Source organism: Pelophylax lessonae, assembly GCF_965119305.1.
Source record: "Pelophylax lessonae genome assembly, chromosome: 5".
Classification (NCBI taxonomy): Eukaryota; Metazoa; Chordata; class Amphibia; order Anura; family Ranidae; genus Pelophylax; species Pelophylax lessonae.
This window is the reverse complement of record NC_138772.1, coordinates 365,173,865-365,185,994: the sequence shown is the minus strand read 5'-3', so window position 1 is coordinate 365,185,994 and position 12,130 is coordinate 365,173,865. Positions and strand designations below refer to the sequence as shown.

The 12,130-nt window shown below is 39.2% G+C and overlaps 1 protein-coding gene across 2 annotated transcripts in view; it reads left to right on the top strand.

The window, feature by feature from the left end:
• The window catches only part of ZNF407 (zinc finger protein 407), a 773,592-nt gene that overhangs the window by 540,064 nt on the left and 221,398 nt on the right, over positions 1–12,130 (top strand). For both annotated transcript variants that reach the window (XM_082259209.1, XM_082259208.1), the window contains one exon: positions 2,602–2,685. In XM_082259209.1, coding sequence (XP_082115335.1) covers positions 2,602–2,685 — 84 coding nt within the window. The remainder of the gene's footprint in view (positions 1–2,601; positions 2,686–12,130) is intronic.

The following is a 12,130-nucleotide window of genomic DNA, read 5'->3' as shown; positions in this document are numbered from 1 at the left end:
AAGAAAAAAAAAATAAAGCTGATCATTTTAATCACCCCTGCCAGTTTTAAGTGGTTTGTCTCATCCATGTAAACTGATACATTCTGCTGGTGAGCTTAAGCTTGGTAATCACCATAGACTTGCTGGCTGGATCACCAGATGAAAATAGAAGAAAGAAAGCCTAAAAAAGGAAACTAATACAGCTATCACATCTAAGAATTGGTAAGCTGTAATATAATAAATGTTTGCTTTTGGGTTTAAAGTGTTCCTAAACCCACAACCGTAAAATGAGTCTGTATATACAGTAAAGCATGCTTGTTATACTCACTGTGAAACCTAAGAGTTTAATCCTCTGCATTGTGTAAAAAGGCTGTTTGATCCTGTCTTCTCTTATCCTCCCCTTCTTCCACAGTCCCCAATCCATCTCCTGATAGTACAGAGCCTTTGGAGTCACTCAGCTCATGCTCAGTTTGGTGTGTATTGCTAGAGAGTTTTTTTTTTTTTTTTTGGAGGACGCATGTAATTCTGCACAGGGCCAATAAGCACTGTCCAGACATTGGGTCAGGGGTCCTAAAGTCTCCTAGGACAGTCAGAGGAGAATGAAAACCCCTCCTACAAGCTTTACCCAGACACTAATAGAAGTCACAAGACTGCTATATACTGCTTTTGAGAAAAGGTATTTAGCAGTTTATATTTACTAAAATAATTGCATTTCTATGTTCTGTGTACAGTGGGAGATCAGATACAGTGAATGCAGGGTTCTGGGTTTATTAACACTTTAATACTGCTTTAAGGAATAATTGAGGTAAGAAAAGTCTTTTTTTTTTTTTTTTACTACATTAACCGGTTGCCGACCACCGCACCACTATATACTGCGGCGGTCAGCCCCGGCCAGGCAGAGTGACGTATGGATACGTCACTCGCCTGTCACTGACTTGGGAGCCAATTGCGGCCAGGCGCGCGCCCGCCGCGGCTCGTTCACTGACAAGTCAGTGCGTGTGACCGGCGGACCCGATGTCCGCCGGTCACACTACGATCGCTCCGGTGAAGGGAGAAAGGCGGAGCGGCTTATGTAAACAAGCCGCCCGTCATTCTCCCTGGTGTAAAAATGAAGATCAGACGGTTCTACTATGTAGGACCGTTGATCTTTGTTTTTACACCAATAGCAATGTCCCTATACAGTTAGAATCACGCCCCTAGGACACACTTAACCCCTCCCTGTCCAATACAGTTAACCCCTTCCCTGCCAGTGTCATTTTTGCAGTAACAGTGCATATGTATAGCACTGGTTACTGCAGTAATGTCACTGGTAACCCCAAAAGTGTCAAAAATGTCAGTCAAGGGTCCGATCTGTCCGCCGCAATGTCGCAGTACCGAAGATCGCCGCCATTACGCGTTAAAAAAAAACACCAAAAATGACAAAAATCTTTCCCTTTGTTAGTAAACGCGATAACTTTTGCGCAAACCAATCAAAATACGCTTTTTGCGATTTTTTTTTTTACCAAACATATGTAGCATAAAACAAATTGGCCGAAAATGATAAAAAATTTTGATTTTTACATTTTGTTTGGGGGAATTTCATATAAAAAAATTTGAAAAATATTGTTATTTTTGCAAAATTTACGCTCTTTTTTTGTTTATAGCGCATGATCAAAAAACTGCACAGGTGATCAAATAGCACCAAAAGAAAGCTCTGTTTGTGGGAAAAAAAGGACGTCAAATTCGTTTAGGTACAGCGTCGCGCGACCGCGCAATTGTCCGTTAAAGTCACGCAGTAAAAAATCACAAAAAACCCCCTGGTCTTTTAGCAGCCAAATCCTCCGGGGCTTAAGTGGTTAAGAAAAAAATGCTTTGTGATCCATTGATAAGTCTGAATCTCCATTCTTTTTAAACTGACCTGTGCTTTATTTAAAACATTTAGGTGTGATTTCATGGAGAAATCACGCTGTTTTCTACCTTTGGAAGAAGGATGATTTTAGGGAATATGAGCACTAATATTTTGAGGAGTACCGTAAGATGCCTTATTAAAATAAGTGTTATAATGTAAGTTGTGAGAGCTTGTTTGCCTTTTATTTTATGACCTCTCCAACATTGCATTATGGTTCACAATACATAACATTTTATTAATTTGCTTACAATACTTTTCATGGATGCAGACAAAAAAATGAATGTATCTAATAACGTACACAAACATAGCGCGTTAGTAAATTCAGATTATAATTGTATAATGTGCATTTGTATTCTACATTTTAGACAATATTTAGTGTGCTCAGAAAGGCCAGATGTATGGGAATTGTAAAAAAAAATCAGGGTATGCATAAAAACTGTTCAAGTGCATAAAGCAGCCCCATCTGGAAGGCATCTAACAGAAATGAAGTTGTACAAAACCATTCCATTGATAATAAAGCTAATTTTTATGGGTCTGACAAGTATGTAATTATGTTCAGTGGTGCTTTTCAGATTTTATCACAGTCAATAAACCGCAGTGGTAATTTCATTCCCATTTGACATATTTACATGGAAACATTTGATTGGAGGAATTAGTAACCCTGAAAGGCTTGATAGATATGTTTTAACGATCTGTGACCTCTACAATCCCACATCTGTTTATTGTTGCAACAGGCGAGAAGTCGTTCTTGTGTGACCTTTGTGGCTTTGCTGGTGGGACCCGTCACGCCCTTACGAAGCATCGGAGGCAGCACACAGGTTGGTCATTTACTTTTTTGCTTTCACATCCACGACATAAGCAGGAAAGATGCGGTGTAGGAAGATTTTCTCTGTGTCTGTTCTGTTTACAAATTTGGGCTAACAATAGATACCTGGACAGATATGCTTTGAAATATTGCAATTTAAATAGGAAGTGTATATAGAGAGGTTTATTAAATTAGAATATAATCTTTTTATAAATAACTAAAATTAATTTGAATCATTAGGATCTTTCTGTGTAAGTTCCGTTGTGCTTGGCATTGCAGAAGTCTATAATGAAGACAAAACTCAGGTATTTTGTCCAGCTGCATTTTAAAAATCCTAATTGTGCCAGGGCATTGTTGCGCATTACCACATGCACATTAATGTGCAGGATTTTCTGTGTTGTGGAAAGACAGTCTGTTCTTTTGGAATTCATTTTGAATGAGCTTGAACGCGTATGTGCGTTCTGGTGAACTGAAACAATTGTGCGTGTTGGTGCGCTACAGCTGTGTATTGTACAATGAAAAAATGTGTGTTGTGGCGCACTGTGCAGGCCATTCTAAATGCATGGCACTGGAATGCACAGAGAGCCGTGCCTTAATGGGTGTTGCAATAACGTAAGTTGACAAGTTTTATTGCACATTGTTTCAATAAAAGTGTTTGGACCATTTTAACATAACGAGCTGCCATGTTAAAACAAAGTTGTTCCATTAAATCAGTTGTCCTCAACCCTGGCCTACAGGGCCCACTAACAGGCCAGATTTGCAAGATAACTGAAATACATCCCAGGTGATATAATTTGCTGCTCAGTGATTGCAGTACTCTAGTCTGCATCTCCCCAAGGTAATACTTAAAATCTGGCCTGTTAGTGGGCCCTGAGGACCGGAGTTGAGGACCACTGCATTAAATGACACATATTTCAAGCAATCTGTGCCAAATTATATGACAGCTCTGCATGGAAAGATGCTGCCAAAGACTGATGCTATGGTACAAGAGAGTGTTAAGACAATCGATCCCTTTGCCCACTCAAGGCAAAATGACAGGTGCTGTACAAAGCCCACCCGTCACCTCTAGGGCTGGTTCACACTGGTGCGACAAGCTCTCTGACTTTGAGAGCACTAGACACATGACATGCAAAAATCTATTTTTCCATACGAGAGCCATCTTAACTGGTCCGAGTTGTGTCTGTCCGACTTTTAAAAAGGTTCCTGCACGACTTTGGTCTGACTTGGGTGCAATTTCAGCCCATAGAATATAATGTAAGTCACATCCAAGTCAGATTAGCATCTTAACTGATCCGACTTGTCACCTGCAACATGCTCATGTGCTTTGAGCTCGGTATGGATTCTTAGGGGAAACCCCACACCAAAATAACAAAAAACAGTGTTGGGAGTCCTCCAAGGGCCTCTTCCCCACAACCCTGGGTTGTTTTTGTGGGTGGGGGGGCCGGCAGGAAAAAGAGCCACAAGAGCCTGCGCACCACCCCCCCCCCCCCCCCCCCAATGTGAATGAGTAGGGAGTACTCATTCACCCAAAAAAAAAAGTGTAGTGTAAGCAGTCCTTTTAAAAAAAATGAATGTCCCCCGTAGTAGCTCAAACGTCAATCACGATGGTTGCCGTCGCCAACCTGATAAAAAAAATTGCTCTTTCCCTAATGAAGGCTCCCGCTGTTCTTGCAGCTCCGGTGTCTAACAGTTCTTATATAACTATGGGGTGTGGCCATGCAGGGATGTCCCCTGAATAACCCGCCCCTTTTTTACATCACTGCCTCGGGCATGATGGGTCCATGATGTCACAATAGGGTGGGGGTCCCTGGGTGATGTCATAGCATGGCCACGCCCCATAGTTATATGAGAACTGTCAGACACCGAAGTGGCTAGAGCTGCTGGAGCCTTCGTCAGTTGAAGAGTTCTTTTTATTTTTATATCGGGTCAGCGACGGTCATCATGATTGACATTGGAGATACCATGGGGGACATAATTCATTTTTAACAAAGGACTTCCCAAAAACTGTTGCCCATTTTTCTTACACTACACTGTTTATTTTTTTTTGGGTGACTAGGCCATGCACCCCTATATGCATTCACATGGGGGGTGGGATCTGGGGGCCCTCTTTCTTAAAGGGGGCTTCCAGATTTTGATAAGCCCCCTGCCCGCACACAACCACAGCCTAGGGTTGTGTGGAACAAGCCCACAAGGTGCCCCAGCTTTTTTGTTTTTTATTATTATTTTGGCATGGGACTTCCCCTCGAGACCCAAGTTGAACTAATTTCAAAGCCAGTTTAAAATCGGATCCCGTTCATTAAAGTCACATGGAAGTCGTATCAATGTGGTACTAAAGTAGCAGGGCAAAGTTGGTTCAACAGTCGCACCATGTCTTTCATTTCGCACCAATGTGAACCTGGGTTTACCCTACTCTCCCAACACTCAGCTTGCCTGTTGGTGCCTGTTACTTTATGGGAGAATATGTGATTTTCCCCCCTCACTACCACGATTCTCTACATTTGGTAAGAGTAAGTAAAAGAAATCATTGCTAAATCCAGAAATAACCCACAGAAGTTTTGTATGTGGGTAGAGAAGACAAAAGTACTGTAAAAGGGATGCCTTCTGTTGACCAAAATTTTTAAATGGTAAGCTTTGAGAAAATTAGGTTACTGCTTCAGATGTACTGACTATAAAAACTGAAAATAATAATAATATAAAAAATTGAAATGGTTGACTGCAAAGACACTATACAGGCAAATTGTATGTTAAATGAAATGTAAATAATTTAAACTACATATTGACAAGCAGTTAGGTGGTCTGTCATACTGTATGCATACAGTTAAATGTACAAGCATCGTGTGCTTGTTGCATATCATCCAAAGCAAATGGTGTGTGTTCTTCTTTAAAAGTTAGGAAATATCACATTTTTAAATAAATATGTCACACAATAATTTTAATACTGCATAAACTTTTCTTTTTTTTAATTTTGTATCATTTTTCACTTGCTAGAGACAGACAAGCTCTCTGTTTCCTCCGTTGTGTGAATTAAAAGCAGCCTTTTCAACTCTGTTCCTATCATAGAAGCACCTAGTCAGTTCATCACTCATTTGAAGATTGCTTTGTACTTCATAGGCTACACAGTCTTGACAGCTTCAAGAGACATCATGACATATAGTAGTATTTTGTTCAATCAACAGCATAGCCACCTCCAATTATAGTAGAGATGATTGACAAATAGCTACCAAACGGAACTTCTGAATTATGTGACTGTCTTCTGTGTGAAGGATATCTGTGGCATAAATGACTAGATTTTTTTTTTTTTTTTTTAGCTAAACCTGACAAGTAGCATTCATTAATTATAGGGAAAGTAATAAGAGAGGATGCATCAGAAAGATTTTACATTGCCAGTTTAACAAGCAGTACTCAATATCAAGACAAAAGTAGGAAGACATTGTGGGAGTGTCTTTTTCTATCATTACAGTAAAATCATGCATACAGGAAGTATTTTTATATAGCTATGTAACAACTCTAACTATCCCGAGATATTAGTTGCTCACTGAATTGCTAGCATGCTATATGTATCTCAGTGCAACAAAGTTGACTTAATGGGAAGTGTAGAAAAAGACCACAATGTTCCATGTAGTTGTGGGCCCTTTTTTATGTTCCTTATCAGTTCTCTGTTGGATCACTGTGCCCATTCTTTGTGATTCTTGAAGGGATTCAAAAGATGAGACTTTATGCCAGTGGTGTAGAAAAAGACATGTGTGAAGGCTCAGCACTTATGAGTATAAGAATTCCCAGCAGAAGCAACATGAAAGATGGGTGGCTGTGACCCTAAAAATGGTAGTAACATAAAACTCTGAGCAAGTTATTCACTTTGTAAACGTATTCCTGGCTGCTTGTTTCCTAAGGAATGAAGGAAGCATAATAGGAGTATGCTGTCAAGGTCAGATTTACAATATCGGGCCCGTGCAAGTAATGTGCCATCGTCTAGCTTCTGAGGAACCAAAATTTGACATACAGTAGTTAGTAGAATTGTGAATGATTTAATGATAAAGTGACGGTAACAGTTGTTACTGTAACAGTAGCCTATTCTATGCTATCATCCATTTAGTTCTCCAATTTAAAGCCCTAGGTCATCTCCTGCTTTGATCAACTAGATTGATGGTTGTGATACAAGGGTAAATGTATGAAATCTTCACTTAAAGAAGTACTCAGTGTAAGCATCCCAATAAATGGCAACAGTTTGAGACAAATTTTGGAGCTCCCTTTCGTAAAAGGGAATATAGGGATTAACGATTATGCTCTATTAATCTATATGACCCAGGGGCACGTAATCCTTTTCAAAAAACATTGTTTGTCCTCATTTTAAAAGTAATAATCTGGACAGCTCCCAAGACTTCCAGAGGTCTAATTTTCATAAATCAGTGAATTTGAACTCAATGTAAAAAATGTTTTATTATGCAGATCAGAAGCGGTAGAATAGGGTTTCTACCTTCGTATAATATAAGTAAAAGTAGAATAGGGTTTCTACCTTCGTATAATATAAGTTGAAGAAGACAATACAGCCAAGGAAACAGAAGCAGACAATAATATCTTTTTGTAAAATGAGACTCCTATATGCTGGGTTTTGTAACATTTTTCATCTCAGTCTCAAATGTTTCAGAGGAGCCATGTACAATTGAGTACCCCTTAATGAACTGAGTCAACCCACAAAATGATACATTCAGTATATACAAGAGATGCACTTTAATGCAAATAAATTCAAGCAAGTCCTTTGACCAAAGTACATTTTTATGCACATTTTTATCCAATCTGAAAACGTATCTGATATCTAATGATATATGTAAATGATAGATTCTTCGTAGCCACATTTTTAAATCAAGGATGGAAAATGAACTAGATGATTATTGTCATGTCAGTGTAAAGTCTGTACTGCCGCTGGAAGTAAGAATAGGGATATTAAAACGATCAGCTACAGATGAGAGACTTTCCAGCTTTATTTCAATAATGTTCCCTATTAATACTAATTACACACTGCCCATTTGAAGTCCGGGAGTAAGCTCAGAGGCGGAGAAAGAGGAGAGGAAATGATCACAAATCTGTGAAGCCATCAATGAACAAGTGCTGCAGTTAATACAGTGAAATAAAATAACTGCTTCAAGCTTTAGCCTATTATTTTAGTTTTGGAGGGGAAAGATTCCTGTATTGCCTGCCAATAAAAATGAACGTCCAGTTCACATGCCCTGTTAAAATAATTAAGCTGAGTTATGGACAGCGGTCTAAACCTTATTTGCAAGACTATCATCATCCAAAAAGTGATTTCCCTCTGACAACATGTACAATTATTATTATACAGGATTTATATGGCACCAACAGTGTGTACAGCATTTACAATATGAAGGGAGGGGAGGTGATATAAAAAAGTAATAGCTCTGGGGGAATGAGCTTATGGAGGTGGTCACCTAAAGGCAGATAGGGTAAGGACTTTCAAATGATGGTGGAGGTTCTGGAGAAGTCCTGCAGACAAGAGTGGAAGGAGGTGATGAGAGAGAAGAAGTTCTTGGGAAGAAAAGAATGGACGATTTGGGCGATTATATGTTGAGATGAGGTTGGTAATGTAAGGGGGGGCAGTGTTCTGGTTGGCTTTGTATGTTGCAGTTAGTATTTTGAATTTTATATGTTGGATCAGTGGAAGCTAATGAAGGGATTGGCAAAGTGGGACAGCAACAACATATCAGTAAATTAGATGAGTCTAGCATCAGCATTCATAAAAGACTGGAGGGGGGATAATCTGGGTAGAGCTAGGCCTAGGAAGAGTACAAAGAGAGTTGCTGTAGTGAAAGTGGGGGATGACTATGAAATAAATACATTGTTTTGAGGTGTCACTAGTTAAGAAGGGAAAAGTTTTGGGAATGTTGTGGATGTTAAGGCAGTAAGTCCCCGTTCACATTCAGTCGCTCCGATTTAGGGGGTGACCTGTGAAGTCACGTGCAGCGCGACTTCGGCGCGACTTGCATGGACTTCACATAATGGAAGTCAATGCAAGTCACCTCCAGGTCGGCCCCAAGTAGTACAGGACCCTTTTTCTAAGTCGGAGCGACTTGTGTCGCTCCTATTAGAATGGCTCCTGTACTACACAGTGGGATCGACGGTGCACGACTTGTCAGGCTGACCAAGTCGCCTGACAAGTCGTACCAGTGTGAATGGACACTAAGACAAAGCCAGTGATTGATTGTGGGGCATGAAGGAGAGGTCAGAGTCTCGGATTACACCTAGCACCCTAGCATGCCTGGAGGAAACCATGGTTGTACTATTGATATTAATGGTAAAGTCAGGAGTGGAGGATTGGGGAGATGGAAATATTGCAAGTTTAGTTTTAGACAGATTGAGTTTGAGGAAGTGTTGTGACATTCATACTGATAATGCCACTCAATAAATTAGTGATACATGAGGAGATCGAGGAGGTGAGATAAGGAGTAGAGAGATAGACGTGGGTGTCGTCAGCATTGAGGTTGTATTGAAAGCCATGTGAGGTTGTCAACTGGCCCAGGAAAGAGGAATAAAGAGAGAATAGAATGGTCTTCATGACAGAGCCTTTGGGTACCCCAACAGGAAGAGGAAAAGGAGCAGAGGTGATAAGAGTTGTAGATGACACTGAAGGTGCAATGAGATACGCAAGAGGAGAACCAGGAAAGAGCACATGTCACAGAGACCAAGGGAGTGAAGTTTATTGAGGAGATGCTGGTGGTGATCTCTATGAAAGGCACCAGAAAAGTCTAAGAGTATGAGTATGGAGTAGTGGCCATTAGTTTAAGCAGTTAGTCATTTATGAGTTGTAGTAGGACAGTTTCAGTGGAATGTTACATAGTTAGTGTGGTTGAAAAAAAACAGTTCTAGTTCAACCAATAGAAAAAAACATACACAGAAAACTTCCATATACACAATCTTATACCCACAGTTGAACCAGAGGAAGGCAAAAAAGAAAACACTAAAGCATGATTCAATTTTGCTCCAGTGGGGGAAAGACACTTTTCCTGATTCTGCAGGAGGCAATCAGATTTCCCTGGATCAACTGCCCCTGGTATTAATGCCTATCAATATAAGTATCTGGTTATATTTTTTGCATTCAGGATAGAATTTGAGCCTTTTTAAAAAAAAAAAAAAAAAAAAGCAATCTACTGAGCTGGCCAGGACAAGTTCTTGAGGAAGTCTATTCCACATTTTCACAGCTCTTACTCTGAAGAAGCCTTTACATATTTACAGGTTAAACCCCCTTACCTTCAAACGTAACAAGTGCCCCCTTGTTTTTTGTTATGACCTTAAAGTAAATAACTCTACATCAAGTTCATTATATGGACCACTTATGTATTTATACATGGTGATTATATCCCCCTTTATTCATCTCTTCTCAAGAGAGAATAAATTCAGTTCAACTAATCTTTGCTCAAAGCCAAAGCTCCTACATGGCTACTATGAATTAGGTTGCCCTTCTTTGCACTTTATCCAGTTCCTCATTATCGTTTCTGTGAGCTGGTGACCAAAACTGAACTGCATATTCTAGATAAATGATTTGTATATGAGCAAAATGATCTCTCTCTCTCTCTCTCTGGAGCCCATGCCACTTTTAATACTAGTATTTTGCTTACTTTAGAAACTGCAGCTTGGCATTGCATGCTATTAACACGTCTATGATTTACTAGAACATCCAGATCCTTCTCAACCATTGTTTTCCCTAGTTTTACTCCTCCTAGGATGTATGATGCATGCATGTTTTTACCCCCAAGTGCATAACTTTACATTTATCAAGTTTAAATCTCATTTGCCACATAGCTGCCATATTAAACAGTGCATTAAGATTTGCTTGTAAGTTGGAGACATCGTGTAAGGGCATTATTCCATTATATAGCTCGGTGTCATCTGCAAATAGCGAAATTATAATTTTATTCCCAAACACTACATGATTTATAATTATAATAAAAAGTAAGGGCCCCAACACTGAACCTTGGGGTACACCACTAATAACATTTAACCATTCAGAGTATGAACCAATAATCACTACTCTCTGAATATGGACTTATACCCAGTTTTAATCCATTTAACATCGACTTTAACGTCCACTTAAGCCACATGTGGGAAACTGTGTCAAAAGATTTTGCAGAATCCAAGTATACTGTGTCCACAGCCTCTCCCTTGTCTTTTTTTGCTTACTTCCTCATAAAAAGGAATCAGATTTGTTTGACAGCTACAGTCTTTTGTGAATCCATGCTGTCTATTAGCTTTAAATATTTTTTTTTTATATAGCAAAAACTCATCTATGCAGTCTTTTTTTAAACTCTCCATTATGTTCGCAATTATAGATATTATTCTACCCAGTCTCTAGTTACTTGCTAAAGACTTTGATCCCTTTTTAAATATAGACACCACATTGGCCTTACACCAATCAATTGGTACTATTCCAATCATTAAAAAGTCCCTAAAAGTTAGAAACAATGGCTCTTTGACAAAACAGAGCTCTACTTAGGACATGTAGGTGTATGCCATCTAATCCATTCCAGCTGCTTTACTAATGTTTATTCTGTCAAAATAATTCTGTACCATATTAATTTTGAGCCAAAGTGGTTAATTTGGGGGTATGCCAATACTATCCCCATAATGGACTTGAGCTTACCCGTTGTATACACAAACCTGAAAAAGGTAATTAATACATTTGACTTGACCTTTTATACTGTTAAAATATTTGAAGAATTGCAACCTATGTGTTTTGATATTTTGCAGACTTGATTTCCTTTTTACGTATTGTGTTATATTCTTTGTAACTTTTGTATTATACATTTTGAAGGTGATAGCAATCTGTGAGGGTCAAGGAGGTTGTTATCAGTGAGGTAACAACTTGTACTGTTGTGAACAAGGTGTTCAAGACGTTTGAAGGCATTTGGGAGCAGACAGATGGGTCTTAAGTTGTTTTAACAGGTGGGGTTCAGTGAGGGTTTATTAAGTATGGGGTAACCATTGTATGTTTAAAAATGGAGGGAAAGATGACAGTGGAGAGATGGAACCTGGTTCTGCATGAAAAAAAAAATATAATTTTGGATAGAGTAATGGAGGGTTGTAACTCTTTTGGGTTCATTTTTTGCCACCTGACCAAACAAATTGAGAGGATGGATCTGCCTAATGGGGTTACAGACGGCAATAAAAACTTTCAGGTGTTCTAACACATCTCCATCTGTCTAAAACTAAATAAAAAGTTTTTTCTTTAGTTATTTTTTAAATTTGACTGAAATGTTGGTCACTAAGAATGATATTAGGTAGCCAAGCAGACAAGTAATGAAGAAAGCATGTCATTGGTCTGGGAAGTTAATATATCACTGCAATCCTCAGGGAGACTGGAAAAAAAGGATGCATACAGTGTGCTTCAAAAGAGCAGAGAAAAGAGAGGGAGGTATGCAGAGAATCTGGGAGATGCTTTTTGGGCAAAG